Source organism: Amaranthus tricolor, chromosome 16 (assembly GCF_026212465.1).
Source record: "Amaranthus tricolor cultivar Red isolate AtriRed21 chromosome 16, ASM2621246v1, whole genome shotgun sequence".
Classification (NCBI taxonomy): domain Eukaryota; kingdom Viridiplantae; phylum Streptophyta; class Magnoliopsida; order Caryophyllales; family Amaranthaceae; genus Amaranthus; species Amaranthus tricolor.
In genome coordinates this window covers 7,464,977-7,484,337 of record NC_080062.1, presented here as the reverse complement: position 1 = coordinate 7,484,337, position 19,361 = coordinate 7,464,977, and the positions used below count along the sequence as shown (strand labels likewise).

At 34.7% G+C, this 19,361-nt stretch overlaps 1 protein-coding gene across 1 annotated transcript; it reads left to right on the top strand.

Annotated features, from left to right (window-relative positions):
- Positions 1 to 1,110: 1,110 nt before the first annotated feature.
- LOC130802793 (trafficking protein particle complex II-specific subunit 120 homolog) lies at positions 1,111 to 16,092 on the top strand. The gene is made up of 10 exons (XM_057666866.1): positions 1,111 to 1,692; positions 5,428 to 5,634; positions 5,742 to 5,924; positions 6,919 to 7,028; positions 8,058 to 8,117; positions 9,141 to 9,426; positions 11,280 to 11,572; positions 11,746 to 12,617; positions 13,556 to 14,470; positions 15,234 to 16,092. Exons 1-10 carry the CDS (start codon positions 1,282 to 1,284, stop codon positions 15,452 to 15,454), a joined length of 3,558 nt encoding a protein of 1,185 aa, XP_057522849.1. The 5' UTR covers positions 1,111 to 1,281; the 3' UTR covers positions 15,455 to 16,092.
- The last annotated feature ends 3,269 nt before the right edge of the window (positions 16,093 to 19,361 follow it).

Genomic DNA, 19,361 nt, shown 5'->3' with positions numbered 1-19,361 from the left:
TGTTTAGAATTTTCTATATGTAACAATTTATTTCGTAATGCTAGAGCATGTTTTGCGTAGTTTATTAAGTAGACGTTAGTAGTTTAATGAGAATAAAACACTAATAAAATATAGCATTGTTCGATATTATAGCAATTTTAATAGCGTTTAGTTGTATATATAACTGTTTCCAAATGTTAGAACTTGTGCCGACCAAAATCAAAAGTAATGGTTTGATTTAACAAATATTATTAATTTACACAATTAATTAGACAACTAAAGATTTGACAAGTATAATTGTACAACTATAAACATCAAACTACTGCCCAATTATATCTGAAATGAACACCTTCATGTGTCTAATCACATTATGAGAGACTGTCACACAGTGAAATGATCTCAAGATAAGAAGCCTCTTTTCTTATAATTTGTTTTAATTGAGTTATTTAATCTAAGTATTTCATCTGTATTGAAATATTTGATACATTAGGCTTATTGGTACCTTTTATCATTCAATTTTTTTTATATTGCGGCTAATATCCCAAAAGAAATATAATCAAGTGAGCTTTTGTTTGAATCTTCTAATCACATAGTTTTATAATATTAACTTTTTAAAAATTTTAGTTATACATAGTTTAAGATATATATAATCAAAATTACGTATTAAATTACATAAAAAGTGAAATGTAACGAGTATTATAGAATGAAAAAAGTATAAAACACCGTCACATTAAAACCGTCTTACAACATTTTTGTTTATCCGAGGTATGATGTTACCGTAATTCTTCTTCTGCTTTTTAAAAAATTTTCCATTTGCCATTTTGGGTATTCCATTTGTTGCTATATAAATAATCTTTCTAATTATATCACAAATTTTGAACAAAACCTTATTCATTTTTATTTTAATATTTTAATAATACTTATTGTCCCCACATATATTCTACTAACTTTATAATAGATACTTTTATAAGTTACGATCTCTATATTATATTCCACCAACTTTTTTTATATATTTTTTTTAATGTTTATTACTCTCTTTTTCTCTATTAAATTTATCATTTAGTAAAATAATGTACTACATATTCATAATCTAAAATATTTTTTTTTTCTTAAATGCCGTAAATATTGTGAAGTTCGTCGAGGAAATAGTAGAATACTAGTATGTACACATTTCCCATTCAGATTCGGGCATTCACGAATCACGATTCACGACCTTGATTTCCAATCGCCATTTTCCTTAACTCCAGTTCTCTGATTCTCTCTATCCTCCATATCCATCCTCTTACAATATCTTCAAAAACCATGGAACCAGATGTAAGTATCGAATCAATGTGCACGATCCGAGTAGCTGTTCTTCCAATTGGTGAAATCTCATCAACTCTCTTTAGAGATTATGCTTCTCTTTTAACTCTTCATTCCAAAATTGATCTTTCATCAATTAGCTCTTTTTATACTGAACATCAAAAATCTCCATTTACCCATCAACCTTGGGATTCTGGGTGTCTTCGTTTTAAGTTCATTCTTGGCGGATCTCCTCCTAGTCCTTGGGAAGATTTTCAATCTAATCGTAAAATTCTTGCTGTTATTGGGATCTTTCATTGCCCTTCTTCCCCTGATCTTGATTTAGTCAATGATCAATTTTCTATGATTTGTAAGGGTTATGCTTCTTCTTTGGCTCAAAAATGTTTTGGGTTTTGTCCCGGTGATGAACAGGTAATTGCAAAATTATTGAATTTTTATGCTTTTGATGTAGTATTCCATTTGTTGTAGTTATTGATTTGGAGTTCATTTGAAAGCAGAGAAATCTAGACCCGGGTCTAGCCATAGCCCAAGTCAAAACCCTATTAATGTTGAATTATGCACCATATAGACAATGACAGTCTAGTTGGTTTTTACACATAGAGAAAGTGTTCGGTCCACCCTATATACTATCGTGGATTCTCCATTTGTGATGAAAAGAGGCCTCATTGTATGTGAATTAGGAAGTTAATATATATCCTTGATTGTTTGTGTAATTTCTCAATGTTGGTAATTACTGATTTTGTGGTCAGATTGATTTTGGGTTCATATTGGAAATAGGTTATGTATCTGAATTGTAAATGAAATTATCCATTTGGGTGTGCTAGAATTTCAAGGAAAGTATAGGTTTGGTGTGAGTATGGCCTTATATTATGAATGCATAATAAAAAAATAACATGAAAATTTAAGCTATATGCAATATAGTTAAGTAGAGATAGATATGGAGAGTGTTTAATTAATTGTTAAGTTTAGTGCTCTTACTTTCATAAGGTTTGTCTATGAAACTTTATTTGTGGTAAGGTTTGGTTTCTTTGACAATGCTGTTTGTTGTATCGAGATGGGGTCGTGACCTGCGCGAAGGTTGGGGTTCTCCATTGCTCCTTGTATTGTAAAAATGTGATCCATGCTCAGTTCTAGATAGTGTCAGCAGTGAGGTTTGAGAAGTCCAAATTGGACTACCTATACCTTTGGCTTGCAAAGAGTTAACCCTGGACCTAAATAACCCCAAAACAGGTGCAATATCGTGCCATGACTTGTAATGTTTTGAAAATATGATTTTCTTGCTACTTATTTTTATTTTAGTCACTATTATGGCTTAACATTTTCAAGTGGTATGTTGTTACCTCATTTGTTATTCTTCATGTGATTTGTAAAATGTGCGAATTGGTAAGTGGTAGTGGTAGTGTTTTGGGTTTATTCAATGAATTAGGCAGTGAATTGCAAATCCTTAGTACAAGTTAAGTAAACCCCCCTTGTGATGCAGGATGGAACATTGCAAATTTCATTGTGCTTCTAGTGTTTTACTTGTTGCCTTATGAAAATTGTCAATGATTTGTTAGTTCTAAACTCTAACTTCTAAAGTATCCCTTTCATGCCTTTGCTTTTGCCACATTCCCTCATCACACTATAATGTCACACAACAATGCCAAATTCTTAATTCCAACAATATGGGATCAATTATATAATCAAAAACAATTTTTTTGATAAAATGAATCAAAACAAATTAGCATGACAAATTGTATCTAATAAAGAATTTTTATACAGCCTTATGATCTACAACTAAAAAATTAAAGTTATTGATCATATACATATGTTCTGCTCCATTCTTTCGTATCGATTATCACGTGTATGAAAATTTCCAAATCTTTATGTTATCCTTAACTCCTTTCATACAATTTATCTTTGGCCTTCCTTTTTCTCTTCTAAACTCCTCAAAGTTCCAACCTTTACTTTCTGAAGTGTGGATTTTATCATCTTTTTTGCACATAGCCAAACCAAAGTGATGATTTTCTCTTATTTTGTTTTCAATAGCTGGGACTCTAAAACTCCTTTTTATATTTTTATTTCGATATATCCTTTAGGGTATGTCCATATATCTTTCTTAACATAAGAAAATCTAGTCTTAAGTTCTCCCATCTTCATACAATAATAACTCATAGCTGATCTTATAACACTTCGGTAGAACTTTTGCTTAACCTTAGAGGAACAACCACATATAGTTGCAAACTCTTTATTTGAGCCACATGCATTAAATTTTATACTTTACATTTTGATCAATCTCTTTTGAAAATTTGAGTCAATGTACTTAAAAGACTCACCTCAAAGAAATTACTTCGTAGTTAATTTTACTAGAAATCTGTTATGATTCTCTGTTAAAATGACATTTTATGTGCTCTATCTTATTTTATAGTACCCTTTTGTTTCTAATTCATGTCTTTACATCTATAGCTTAGCATCGACCCTATCTCTAGTTTGTCCACTAATACAAAAGCATCAACGTACAATATGCATTATGAAACTTTTTCCTTGGAGAGATCTTGTTATTTCATCTAAGGCCGTTGAAATAGGAAAGGGCCATAGTTCGGAAATGTGGTTACAGTTACAGGCGCGATAGCGGTCATAAAGCAAATTGGTTAATGCGCGTGGCTTTGCGATTGTCTCGGTATATATTTTGGTCGTGATAAGTTGAAAAACCTTTACAATACAGTTGCCACTCGGTATATGGAGATGCAAGATGCAAACAATATTTTACATTATGTAAAGGATTCAAAGTTGAACCTTGATATAGACCCCATTCCCTTGTCCTTACTTATTTTATTTCTCCATTGCTATGGGCAAAAACTTTAATTTTGGGCAAAGTAGTAAACTCAAAAGGGATTAAAAAATAGTAAGCGAAGAAAATCAAATGGGTGAAGGGAGTAACATACCATACTTTAGGGACCTTAAAGTGAGACTAGATTAGGACTTAGTGATTCATCCAAAATGAACAATTTATAAATGCAAGGAGTAAGTATTCAATAATTTCATTTATGAGTTGATTCAAACTTCTATTTCTATGTATACAATTATACATCATTAAAATGTCTATGAAGAGAAGATCCTAGGACTTTGTGAGACCATGGGGAAGGGAATATATTGTAAATAGGGTACTACTATTTGACAAATCAATGAGGCAAGATTGACCTAGTATGTTATGATTAGTAAGAACTAAAGATATATTATACTCCCTCCGAAACAATTTAGTTGTCCCATTTCCTTATTTGGCAAAGTCTTTTTAGTTGTCCCATTTCTATTTTTGTCAATCTTTTTTTACCTAAATACCCTTAGTTCACACACGTAATTACGAATATACCCCCATATACCTTACTTATCTAACTACCCTTCACTATTTACCCTTCACTACTTACCCTTCACTATTTACCCTTTTTAATGGACCCCACACCATTCTTAATAACCGTGCCCAAGCAAATGGGACGTCTAAATTGGTTCGGAGGGAGTATAAGCAGAGGTGAGCAATTTCATTTAGGACATTGTAACATCATCTACTATGGGCGATTTTAACTTTGAAATAAACAGACAATAGTTGATTGCTTTGTGTAATGGAGGAAGATTTTACCTTGATCTTATATTTGTCTGCATTACATTACCACAATCTGATGAATTAATTAGCATGCATTTGGGTTATTAACTGTCATGTAGTGGGAAAATAGTAGAATTTTGAATCTTCTTGTTTGAGTATTAGTCAATTACTTGTCATGTACTTAAGTTTACCCTGTTACCTAACTAGGCACATTGGCAACTTATGAGCAATTTACTACTAACTTTTTTCTAGGCTACAAGGACAACTAGTCTACTTGTGCATTTAAAGCTGTATTTGCTGTACCAATTCACTTATCTTGTGTTGAACATATATATTTTATGAATTTTTCACATTTTAGACATATTTAATGGGAAAGTTCTAAATATCCTTCGTGGAAGAAGTTCATGAGCTCATGATGGAAGTCGATCTAGCTTCACTTATCAATTGGACTTGCAGTTGCAAATTGTGAACCTAGTTCCCTTGTAATTATTATGATGCTCTGTTTTCTTTGACACCATTTTTCTCTCTTATTATGTTTGGTTTAATAGTGCCTATATCTCCATATGCAGTTCAAAGATGGCAATAAAAGACAGGACAATCTGAACTTGTTCCCTCCTGCCAACAGGCAGACTCTGGAGATGCATATGCACACAATGATGCAGGATATTGCTGCCTCATTGTTAATGGAGTTTGAAAAATGGGTCCTCAAAGCTGAATCTGCTGGGACAATTGTCAAGACACCTTTGGATTCACAAGCCAGTCTCAGCTCAGAGGAGGTTTATGGTTTAGGTGTTACATGGATTTGGATTTTTTATTGTTGTTTTGTTGCGCTATTGCTTCATTACAGTTGTGAATGCATTTTGACTTTGTATGATGGAACCAGGTGATCAAGGCAAAAAAGCGGAGACTTGGCCGAGCACAGAAAACCATTGGGGATTATTGTCTTTTAGCTGGGTCACCTGTTGATGCCAATGCCCATTACAATACCGCTTTAGAACTTGGAAGATTGACTGGGGACCTTTTCTGGTATGCTGGGGCTCTCGAAGGAAGTGTTTGTGCATTACTGGTAATCATATCTTTGTTGATTTTAACTTAATGGTTTTGATTCTTGGATCTAGATGTTGACCAGATGAAATCATTACCATTCCTATTTATTCTTTAATTTTATTTTCTAATGTGCATGAAATTAGTGAGTACTTATTTATGTCATTTCTTGAGGTAATTAATGTTTTTATATTACTGAGGAAAGAATGAAGTGACGTGGGATATCCGCAGTTGAAATTTTGTTGATTTCTCATTTAAGTCTTTGGGACAAGGGTAATGGGGACAACTAACAACCAAAAATTGTCAAGATTCTGGGGTTGGCTGCATGAACCATAGTTTAATGATATAAACTGTATATTTTATGGTCTTTTTATGATTGTCTTATTTATTTTTTTTCATTTCTGTCTGAGGCTATCGGAATTCTGAACCTGCGATTTCATTTTCTTCATATCATTTCATTCCCGCCATCTAATCAGCTGTATGTTATGATGAGAACTGAATATACAAAGAACAAATGGGGCAACTAACAATTAATGCAGCCTCAATTCCTGAAGATGGTTTTGCTGCATGAATCATGGAATTATGGTCTTTCACAAAACTCAAGAGCACAATCGCGGTAATGACACAAACACACGGTGATGCGGTAACAAGAGTGATGCGGTTGTCATAACACCAAATATCGGAAGAAAGCATGAGAATAATCCCTCAAAACGGCTCAAAATGCAATTTTTACACCTTCACAACACATAAAATATCAATTCTGTTTTTATGAATACCTTTGTAACGTGGCTGATGCGACACGATATGGACTTGTTTTTGCACTATGCGTAAAATTCATATTTTTTTATTGATTCCTGTCTGATGCTGTTTGATTTGGATCCTGCAAGCTATTTATTTCATGCCCACTTTTATGCAAAAATGATTATAATGTTCGCTGGACTATACTTGTGGAGCTGCTGGCAACTTTGATCCAGGTTTTGATTGTAGCATTCTCTAAATGTTTTTCTGTTGAATAGATGGATCGAATTGGGCAGAGAGATCCGGTTCTGGAGGATGAGGTGAAGTATCGATACAACAGCGTTATTCAACACTATCGAAAGTCATTTGTACAGGACAATGCACAGAGGTAAAATCTATGTTACGTCAATGACATCCCTGTTATGGTCATTTTGAATATATCTGTTTTGGGGTTTCTTCTTGACTAGTTGTGCTTGTAAATGGATGTTTGGTCCCTTTCTCATGAAACTTATTACTTCCTTTGTCTCCTTAAGATTGCTGCATAAACTATTTAGGGCTGCCCCTTTATTTTGACACACTTCTATATTTGGTAATAGGGCCCACATTCTCATTCCTAATATCATTCACAAACTCATTCTCTCTCTTAATGTTATCTCTTCCATCCACTTGTTTTGTGTTATTCTCCCACTACTATACCAGAAATTTAAACAACACTCTTAACCTTTGTAGCAATCTCTAGGGGACAATATCTTCATACTATTGGTTGAGAAAGGTATGGACTATGGACTTAGAAACAATTCAAGGTGTATGTGAAGAAATAAATTTTTTTTATCCTCTCTTCCATGGAAGACTATTTTTAGAGAAAAGGTAATTCAACAAAATTTACATCTACGTCTTTTAGTGTTTATATTTTAAACTGATACCTCTTTACTTCATTAGTTGTATATGCATGGCCATTTAGGAGCTACACAACTTAAGAGTTAAGACTTATTTAGCACATTAATTAACAAGCTGCATAGATAGTATTTGCTAGACTCACTCCAAAAAGGAAGCACTTGTCTTGTATGTTGTCATGTTCAAAGTTTGTTTACCACACACTTTGAAGAGGAGGGGGGAAGATAATCCCTTGAGAATTGATTCACAATCGTGAGGGTGAAGATGGGAGCTTACCAAGACCAATTCTTGATTCTCATCATCTTTACTGATGTATGTGAGAAACTTAATGGCTTTGGGGTAATGCTTGTTGCCATTGTTAACAATAATGTAAATTGAAAATAATGTGAGCATTGTTTTTAATAGAACACAATTTAACAAGAATTGGTTGATGGCGAAATGCCCACCCATTTTAATTCCTACATTTGGTAGTTTTTAAAGTTCCTTTTTTTAATTTTTGCTCATCAGAGAATTGTTTTTGCAGAGTGTCACCTGTGAGCTTCGAACTTGAGGCTACTTTGAAGCTAGCTCGATTCCTATGCAGGTGATGACTTAATTTTTCACTAATTCTTACCCTTACCTCCTAGATATCATTGGAAAATGTTGAATTGTTTGAGTGATGTGTACTAAATCAGAGCAGTATATCCTTGGTGTTTTTTCCCTGATATTGTGAAATGAAATGCAAAGGTGTCGGTATTGTCAGTTTTTGATGACTTATCTGCAAAGTGCAAACACTGAATTTCTGTTGTTGGAATGCTTATTTCATGAAAAACATTTGGTTTGCACGGGTTATTTTGAACATTTGCACGGAATTATAAAAAGAATTTTCATTTTACCTGAAAAGAAGGGATGTGATGTATGTAGCTCTGAGGGCTACGTATAAGCACCAGTTACGTCTAATGTAGTTCTTCCTCATTTTCATTATAATGTCCCATGTATATTTTGGTCAATTTCATTACAAGTGTCTGTTTTTCTTTTTAGAAAGTTACTGTGGTTCAATTTTTTTGTGTCCCACGATATTTCCCAAATCCCAACTTTAATTTTTGTCCACTAATTTGCATTTGCTTATGTGGTAAAAGTAAATGGGATACACATAATGAAATGGAGAGTCTAAAGTTAGGACTTATGACAAACATGCACATCAATCGGTGTTATAAAATTTAAGTTCATTTCCTTAGGTGTTGTATCTATCATTTTCGGAAGGAGAGAAATAGAAGTGAGCTCAATATGTTCATAATACTCCGCTGTTAATAGTTTGTTGAAATGATGCATGTAAGATAAGCAAACACTTTATTTGATTGGCATGTGTTTACGTTGTACATCTTGACCTGCAGATGCTAGTAGTTTAAACAGTCGACATCTAAAAGCTTTGAGCTATTAAGAGCTGTTTTGTTATGTTCTAAGCTGATGGTCTGATGATTATTTCACTGTTGGTTGGTCTCATATTCTTATGCGGTCTTACCTGATGCTGTTGTTTGACTTGTTGAAACACATATGTATATATTCTACCCCTTTCTTGTAGTGATCTTATATTTTTGATGATACCTCAAATTATTTCATTTTGCAGGAGGGAACTTGCTAAAGAAGTAGTAGATCTATTGACAAATGCTGCAGATGGTGCAAAATTACTGATTGATGCCACTGATCGATTAGTACTGTATGTTGAGATAGCTCGACTTTATGCTAGGCTTGGGTATGAGAGAAAAGCCGCCTTCTTCTCTAGGCAGGTTGCTCAGCTTTATTTGCAACAGGAGAATAGATACGCTGCTATAAGTGCCTTGCAAGTGCTAGCTATATCAACAAAAGCTTATCGTGTTGAAAGCAAAGCATCTAGTTCCAAAGATTTGCTATCTGTAAGTAATTAAGTGTATCTTGCATTTATATCTTGCATCGGAAAGACTATGTTGAGGAGTAAGATTAAAAGCCTCTGGCACCAGCGCTTGTATTAAAAAAAATTAGGTCAAGACTCGTGAGAAAGTACGTATGGGGATTGATCTCTTGCAGGATAAATTACGAAGATTTACTTACAGAGAGCCGGTAGGCTTTTCCTGGTATACAATTAAAGAATCGGGGAAGGAACAAATTGGTTTTAGTAGCTACTTATCCTCCACTTGTTCTAGGTTGACTGTCTTATTGCTTTTGTTCTAAATAGTCCGTGATAGTTTGATTGACTTGTGTGGCGTGCCATGAAGAAGGTTGTTTTCAATGACATTGCCCAATCTTATATGTGCTCTGTCCACGGAGATGGAAGGGAGATCTTTCCGAGGCTGGAGCTCGTAGGAGATTCTGTTCATTATGGAAAAGTGAATCTTCCTTGTGTCATTCTTTACATCTGGAAAGCTAGTTTTCTTTATTCTCACTTCTATTAAACCGTACATTATTTATGAGACAAATTTAGTGAGCCTGAAATATGTGGTACTTTAATTTCTTAGACCTATACACTTAAAGGAGTAATCATTTGCATTGTAGAATTACCCTAATGTCTCTAATGAGGCTTGCAATCACAACATGATTGGACAAAGTGGATAGGATTATTTTTTATGTCCTACTTGTGGTAAGAAGGCTCTTTGAACATTTTAGTGTAGTTTTTTAGAGGGTGTTTTGAGGGTTTGTATGGCAGATAGCTCTTGGTTGGAGTTTTTGGCTGGTTTTGCTAGTTGGCAGTATTGACTGATTTGCAAGTTCTTTAAGCCAGTTGCTTTGGAGATGGTTTGTAAAAACTATTTGTTGATCGTTGGCTGTTTTTAAACCTCAAAAGTTAATGAAAAAGCTACTCACAAATAATATTTTTTGGTTTTTAGCTTCAAAGCCCAACATCTTTCAGTTGCCCTAAAAGACATTTACCTAACATATACATTACTGTTTGACCAATCAAAAACAAAAAGCCATCCAAAAAGCCCGCCGAAAGTCATTTGCCAAACACACCTTGAACCTAATATAAATAAAATTGATTGTATATACTCGATACTGGAGAAGAAGTTGGGACTGTTTGGTGGGAACTTCTATTTTAGTAGTGATCTAGAGTTATGTCCTTTTTCTATAGAGCCAAAGATTAAGTTCTTCCATTTTAGTTGAAAATGAACTATATAATTCATATGCATTTTTATTTATGTTTAGTTGCATATGATGTTTTTTTATCAAATGTCATTTGGAAACAACCTCTGTGTTTACAAGGGTACGGTTTCATTCATCTGACCCCCAAACTCTCCTAGGTTGACCAGGTGGAAGCCATTTAATGACATTAGGGCAATAAAATATTGAAATCTTAAGTTGAAAATTTTCACATTCAACACATAAAATTTTGTACTATTTACAAGTAAATTTATGCACTTGTTTTTTATTTTTTATGTGCCATTTTAGATTCAAACTGATACTCTTTTCCATTCAAATTTGAGCTGGTAGTAGCATCCTGTATTCAATCAGTTTGTTCCCATTTAATATTCTGTTGTGGTGAATAAGTCTATAGTCTTGCTTTGATTCGGATGACAATTGCTCTACTTCTATCAATAAAACTTCTAGTTTACGTCACATGGTTGCCTTTTAGCCAGATGTTTTAGATATATCTATCTTACTGTGTGACTGTTAAGTAAAGTATTTAGTACCTGCACTATTTTGATGCATTCATCTTCTCTAAAAAAGACATTTGAATCGTTATTGTTTTCTTTGTAGTTTTGCTATTTAAATTCTCTCTCTCTGTTGATCATAGGAAAATGGACGTAATCTTTTGGAAGGTGGAAAGATGAATCCTAATTCTATAGTTTCATTATTTGAGTCCCAGTGGAGCACTCTGCAAATGGTTGTGCTTAGAGAAATTCTTCAGTCTGCTGTGCGAGCAGGAGATCCTCTTGCTGCTTGGAGTGCGGCTGCGCGGCTGTTGAGAAATTATTACCCTCTTATTACACCAGCTGGTCAAAATGGACTTGCAAGCGCACTTACCAACTCAGCAGCAAGGCTTCCTTCAGGGACTCGTTCAGCTGACCCTGCTTTGCCTTTCATCAGGTAAAATATGTTCATAAGCGTTGGTTCGTTTTGCTTCCGTATGCAGAATTGGTATGTTCTGTGGACTGGATTTTCTTGATTTTGTTTCAGTGTTTGCTCGCGGTTTTACTTCCGCTATCTATATTTGTAGTTATATCAGCTGAATTTTGGCTCAATCTGTATTGGTATTTCAGGTTACATTCTTTTCCTATTAGTCAATGTCAGACGGATATTGTAAAACGCAATTCTGGAAAAGAAGATTGGTGGGCTGGATCTGCTCCGTCAGGGCCCTTTATCTACACTCCATTCAGTAAAGGAGACACCAATAATAGCAGTAAGCAAGAGCTGATTTGGGTTGTTGGTGAACCAGTTCAGGTACTAGTGGAATTGGCCAACCCATGTGGTTTTGATTTGGTTGTTGATAGTATTTATCTCTCAGTTTCTACCGGAAACTTTGATGCTTTTCCGCTCAGTGTGACTCTTCCTTCTAATTCATCAAAAGTTATCGGGTTATCTGGAATTCCAACATCTGTGGGCCTCATCACAGTTCCTGGATGCATTGTGCACTGCTTTGGAGTTATTACCGAACATCTTTTTAGAGATGTTGACAACCTGTTACTCGGTGCAGCTCAAGGGCTTGTTCTGTCTGACCCTTTCCGTAATAGTGGCTCTCCAACCTTGAGAAATGTATCAGTTCCTAATATTTCCGTGGTTTCCCCACTGCCATTGCTTGTCTCTCATGTTGTAGGCGGAGATGGCGCTGCTATACTTTATGAAGGCGAAATTCGTGAGATGTGTATAAGTCTAGCCAATGCAGGGACAGTTCCCATTGAGCAAGCACATATATCTTTGTCAGGGAAAAATCAAGATTCTGTCATTTCAATTGGGTACGAAATCTTGAAATCGGCTCTTCCACTCAAACCAGGTGGTGAAATTACTTTACCATTAACTATCAAAGCATGGCAACATACTTCTGTGGACTTGGATAGCGCTGCAGGGAGATCTGGGGGTTTGGGACGACAATCAAAAGATGGGGCGAAACCATTGTTGATGATACATTACGCAGGTATGTATTTATCATTAGACATCATAATTGTCTTGATTTTCTTCGGCATTTAGTTTCAAATACAAGAGAGCATTTAGTTTCATAAAATGTGAAAAGGAGTTGTTCCTTTACGATATTCTTCTATGGCAGTAGATTAACGAAAAGCATTTGTCGAGATTCTTGTATCCGCCTGAGGTGAACCTAATATAATCCATCACTTTTGAGAAATGCGCAAACTACTAAATCCTCACGACACCTTTATAACAATTCTATGGTCTTATTTTCAAATTTTTGTGGTTAAATATTTGAAGATTATAAAAGAAAAGTAAACCTGTTTTTAGGGTCACAAATATTGTAATAGGCTATACATACGGCATAATATCAATGACACTACATCCAATGACCCTATTTTACAGCTTTTCGTTAATTTTTATCTACTGTTGATGGAGCCAAAACTTTATAGTTCTTTAGTTCAGTGTTCAGAAAATTATGGGCCATAGTAAAATGACTTGTTAATTTATATGCACTTCTTGTTTACATGAAGTTGTAGATGTTTTGTATGAAGAGTCAATTAGATCAACCTCTTTGTTCTTTTTAGAGTAAGATTGCATACACACCAATGAAACATAATTCGCTACACACCAATGAAACATAATTCGCTAATTGGTTTGTCTTTTAAATTCGCGGTTCGCTCAAAATGATTCAAAAATTAGCCTAAAATCGACCATAATTCGCTTTTTTCGATTCACAATTCATGAGGTGATTAGCAAATCATGTGGCACTGGTACACACCATCTCGTGAATTTACGTTAAACTTCCTCTGCATTTTCAGAAAATATAGTGCAACATAAGCTACAAGCTCTTATTTATTTCGCTTCGGGCATTCTTTTCTCCCTTTTTCCTCCCATTGTGTTTTTGTTAGAAATGACAGTTAGATTTATTATTGACATTTTTTCCAGGGCCTTCGAGCAGTGACGCAAACTCTGCAGCAGACAGTTCCGCTATACCACCAGGAAGGCGCTTGGTTGTGCCGTTGAACGTCTGTGTTCTACAAGGATTGTCTTTTGTGAAGGCTCGTCTGTTATCTATGGAGATTCCTGCTTATGTTGGTGAAAATATTCCCAACCCACCTCAAGTAGATAGTGTCCCCGAGTCATCTTCGAGCTCTAACAGAATCGAAAGATTGGTGAAAAAGGACCCTTATAGAGGCACTTGGGGATTGCGCTTCCTTGAACTTGAACTGTCTAATCCAACTGATGTTGTGTTTAATATTAGTGTTTCTGTTCAGCTCGAGAAGTCTGGTAATGGGAATGTTTCTGATGACCAAGAACCCGCGGAGTATGGTTATCCAAAAACGACAATTGACCGAGATTCCTGTGCTAGAGTGCTGATACCCTTAGAACATTTCAAGCTACCCGTTCTAGATGGCTCCTTTTTCATGAAGCAGCCGTTAGGTGATGGAATTTTGAGGGGTGGAAATTCAAGCTTCTCAGAGAAGAGTACTAAGGCCGAGCTAAATGCTTGTATTAAAAACTTGATATCGAGGATTAAAGTCCGCTGGGAATCCGGAAGGAACAACACCGGAGAACTGAACATCAAGGATGCAATGCAAGCTGCTCTTCAGACATCTGTTATGGATGTGTTGCTTCCCGATCCCTTAACATTTGCTTTCCGACTTGTTCGAGATGGTTGGGGAGATGCTTTACAGAGCTCTGAATCTAAGAGTGCAGTCTTAGCACATGATATGACTCCTATGGAAGTTCTGGTTCGTAATAACACCAAGGAATTGATCAAGATGAATCTCAGTATCACATGCGGAGACGTCGCTGGAGAAAACTGTCTTGAAGGTCCGAAAGCTACTGTATTGTGGGCTGGTAAGTTTAACTTTGGCAGTGCATCTCTTATGTGATCGTCTCAATATTAGGACGCTGCATATGAGACAGCCCACTATAACCACATACTGCTTAAAAGCGCTCGCATGTAGCTAAAAGTCCGTCACATATAGCTTAAAACTGAACTCATACAGTTTAAAATCATATATAACTTAAAATCAATCACATGGAGCTTAAAATTGACCACATAGTGCTTACTGTTGACCTCTTTCATGCTTCTTTAATTCAATGAGAATAATAATCTATTAGTGGAAAAATTATATATAATAATGATCACTTACACTTTGATAATGATCATATATGCGTTAAGAATGTACACATAGATGAGAAAATGAAACATATAGTGTAAACTTATATATACAAAATCAATCTCATATAGCTTATACCAATCACACACACACACACATATATATATATATATATATATATATATATATATATATATAAACCAGTCATATACAGCCTGGACTCGTCCTATTAATGGGAGGATCCTAAACAAGAATTTGTGTAACTTTGGTGCACATTTTCTAGCAAAGTTTTTTCTTTTGGTTATTTTGGAAATCGAGGGGAATAAATACATCAATGGGTAACTCATCAAAATCTGGCCGGCCCCAACCTTTTGGGTTCAAGGCTCTGGCATTGTTGACATCAAAATCTGCTTATTCATGGTAGTTTGCGCAAAATTTCTAAATTCCAACGTTTGCTTTATCCTCTCGACTTTATTGCGTAACTCGTCTTTGTGTAGGCGTTCTCTCTGGAATCACCTTGGAAGTGCCCCCACTTCAAGAAATAAGGCATCCATTCTCCATGTATTTCCTAGTACCTGGCGAGTACACCTTAGTTGCTGCATCACTGATCAATGATGCTAACGAGATTCTTCGGGCACGTGCAAGAAGCGAGTCACCTACTGAGCCAATCTTCTGTCGTGGACCTCCTGTTCACCTCTGTGTTTGTGGTGCCACTTAAAATCGATGGGTGCGCCTAACATCCCGCGAGTAGTTGAAACCTTCATGTGCCTTCGGAATCTTGGTTATAACTTCAGCAAGCATTTTTTCTGTGCTTGAGATCATTGAGTTGGTATTTAGCTATGGTATGGTTAGGTGGAGTCTTGGTGGGTTGAATACTTGTAACTTGTGATTCAAATTTCAGATTTTCATTTTTCTTTTAGTTTTTTTTAGAGAACCTATTTGATCATTCCCACTTTTGACCTTTTCTTTTCTTTTATTTATTGATTTAAGTGTGGTCATGTAGAAAGGTGGTAAGGCTTTTGTTTTTTTGAAAAATTAGTTGTTAAATTTGAATTTATTTAATTCGAATATGACTTAACTTGATCTTATACATCAAATAGTTTATGATACGAAAACTATCCATTTTAAACTATTATATCTAATTATCATATTTCAAATGTGATCAACTATCAAAATCAACACAACTAGAAAAACATATTGATACTTAACAATGCTCTAAATTTAACTTATCCACTTTAATGACGATTAAAATGCGATTCTTGTGAGAGATTGCCCCTTTGTGAGATGACTTTAAAATAAGAAGTTTATATGTTAATAATTGTATTCCTTTGGCTATTCAATTCATGTATAGGTAATGTCTAACGATATGACAGTTTCATACAAGAATTTGTGAACCTAATTTCACGTAAATGAGGCACCTATTGGGCAAAAATTTGAACCAATTAAGTAATTTTTAACAAAAAATTAAAAAAAATGAGTTTCAGGTAAACTTAATTCAAAAAATAAGCGTTTTTAAGTCCGAGCTTAAGGTTAGGTATTTTCGCAGTTATTAAATGCGAACAAAAAGATTGATCAAAGAAAGTCAAAACTATTTCTAACATTATGACATTGCCTCTCATTTGTTCGCAGTTAGTGACTTTTTTTTACCAATTTTTTTGTTCGCAGTTAATAATTGCAAACATACATAACCTTAGGCTCGGACATAAAAACGCTTATTTTTGGAATTAAGTTTACTCGAAGCTTATTTCTTTATTTTTTTTTTGTGTTAAAATTGCTTAATTGTTTCAATCTTTCATATTTTGAAATTGGGTATTAATTAATCATTTCTGAAAGCCCACTTATTCAATGGGAGTGGAGGTTACAACTGGGTAAGGAGGAGTAAGGGAGCACATGGTTGCGAAAAGGGGTCCCGTGCATGGGTTGGGGAGGGGAGTGAATCATTGGTGCTCAGAACGGAGTGGGGGAAGGAGAGAGTTCTGGTGATAAAAGGGGATGGTGGGTGTGTAGAGGGTGCAGGGAAAGAGATGAGTCGTTCTTTTTTTTTCTTTTTTTTTTTAAATAAATCTATTATAGCAAGTTAACAAGTGAAAGGATAAATTGAGAGCAAATCAAGAGTAAAGTTGAGATTATTAAAAAATAAATCAAAATTAAAATTATTCACAATAAATAAGTAAAATATGAAATTATTTAGGATAAGTTTTCTTAAACATTGGCTCATGCCAAACAAAGAGCTATCAACATCAAGCAACAACAAAATATAGATTTATATATACTTTTATAAACCCTTAAATTTTTTTACCTATTCTTTTCAAAGTTTGATCACATAAAATGGCAAAAAAAAAAAAAATAATAATAAAAATAAAAATCATTATTATAAAAAATCATATAAAGCCCATTATCTTTTTCTTCCTTATACTTTTTTTTTTTCCATTCATGTCTTTATTCCAAATTCCCCAAGCTTAGCTCATATCTTGTCATTTCATCTACAATACAAGGATTTTCCATGTGGGGTTAAGGTTCCATCCTTTCACATGAATAGTCATAACATAGACCATATTCCTCCAAATATTAAGGATTGAACTTGACATTTGCATTTAAATTTTAAGTTTCTTCCCACCCCAAAATTCTTAACCTTTGAATGTAAAAAGGAGGATGTGAGCATATTATTATGATACTTATCTAACAATGACCCACTTATTGATAAGGCCAACTCTTGGATTGCTTGCATTAATACATAACTAACATTATTTGTCTAACTTTCATTTAATCTGACGGTCTGATTTAAGTTGGTCTTACACGATACCTAACAAGCAAATTAAAATCATTCCTCACCACTTATTTAAATCTTATTTGTTTGTAGTGGAGCAAGATAAGAATTGTTCTCTTAATTCTTCTATATTTAACCACTAGTCATAAAAAATTATTTGTATTTTTGTGTAAACTTTATTTATTATTTCAGTATACTTTTATATCATGTTTGGAAACGATGATTTCATTTGAAAATTTGAAATTGACTCAAATTTATTGTTTGGCAAATCAAAATTTTTCAAATTTGAATTTGAAGCAAATTTCCTATTGTTTTTAAAGTAGTTAAAATTGAGAATTTGAGAATGACTACCCAAGCCTTATCATTCTCGAATTTTTCATTTATGATTTTATAATTAAAATTCATATTTTGAAATAAAATACTTATTCTCAAACACTACAATAATTTAATCCGAAATACATAATTCAGATATATCTAATCTTATTCATCGAAATTGTCTCCTATACTCATAAGGTTGTCCCTGGTATATTTCTTGATAGCAACGGCTTTTTTTTCATTCACTAAAAAATCTAATAAAGCTTCCTAGTTTTCATTACCCCAATTTTCACAACTCTACGAATAAACATAGTAGTGTTATCTTGATGTACTTAGAGCCTATTCACTTCAATTTTAAACATTATCTTCCCACTTATATAATATTCTACTAGTCTTTTAGTTTAGTTACAGATTCTACTAGGTTAAAGGGAATTAACTCTTATTCATAGCTATAAAAATAACTCCACCTAGTTTGATTTTGAAGGGGTCGGATATACGCAATCTTATCTTTGTTGATAATAAAGAAGTTATTTTTGATTAACCATTAATAATAAATATTTTTCTGCAACTTTACATAAATAATAAATACACATGAATAGGGATGTAGGCGGGGCGGGTCGGGCGGGTCTAATAGGAGACCCGCCCCATCGGAGAGGGGATGGGTCCTGGTTTGATGGGTGATGGGGTGGGTACGGGTATAAAATTCATACCCACCGCGGGGATGGGGATGGGGATGGGTTTTAGGTGATACCTGCCCCATCCCCGCCCCGCCCCGCCCCATACCTGCCCCGCCCCGCCCCGCCTCAAGATACCCGCCTCAAAATATTTTTAAGTCTTTTGCTAGTTTCCGTTTTCTTTCCTGTTTTGTAAATGCGATATCTTCTTCGTCCGGACTTGCATTTGTCTTCATAAAAATGGTTAAAAGAGTTCAAAGTTGTTAATGATGAGTCGATTGGTATTTTAACTAGTTATTGATATTTATGTAATAATGTTATTAGTTTTATAAAATGATTGAATACAAATATGTGGCATTGATGGGTATTAAGCGGGGATTTGACGGGTGGTGGGGCAGGGAAAATGAGTATTACACGGGGATGGATACCCAGATGGGTGGTGGGCCGGGGATGGTTTTAGATACAAACCCATCGGGGCGGGGACGGGGAAAAAAATTATACCCGCCGTGGGGATGGGGATGAGGATGGGGATTGCATTAACAGATGGGGATGGGGATGAGGATGGGGATTACATTAACAGATGGGGATGGGGATGGTAATTCCAATACCTGCCCCGCTCCGCCCCGTTTGCATCCCTACACATGAATCATGAATTTAGTGAGTCATTTCAATATAGGCTATTATAATTCAGAACCAAAAAAATAGATGACTATGTTTTTCTAACATTTTTAAAAAAATCATTTCAACCAAATTCAAATGTTGGATAATGGATATTTCGAATATTCGATTTGAAATTTTTAACTTAATCTCATTAGCATTGAATGTCGTATATTTTGGATATTTGATCCCATCGAAATAAGACTTCCTTT

What these genes read in the sequence shown, in the direction of transcription:
- LOC130802793 (XM_057666866.1), top strand. Translation starts at nt 1,282, where the DNA reads ATGGAACCAGATGTAAGTATCGAATCAATGTGCACGATCCGAGTAGCT. An exon ending in GTTGATGATACATTACGCAG is followed by an intron (nt 12,618 to 13,555) that starts GTATGTATTTAT and finishes CATTTTTTCCAG; the next exon opens with GGCCTTCGAGCAGTGACGCA. An exon ending in AGCTACTGTATTGTGGGCTG is followed by an intron (nt 14,471 to 15,233) that starts GTAAGTTTAACT and finishes GTCTTTGTGTAG; the next exon opens with GCGTTCTCTCTGGAATCACC.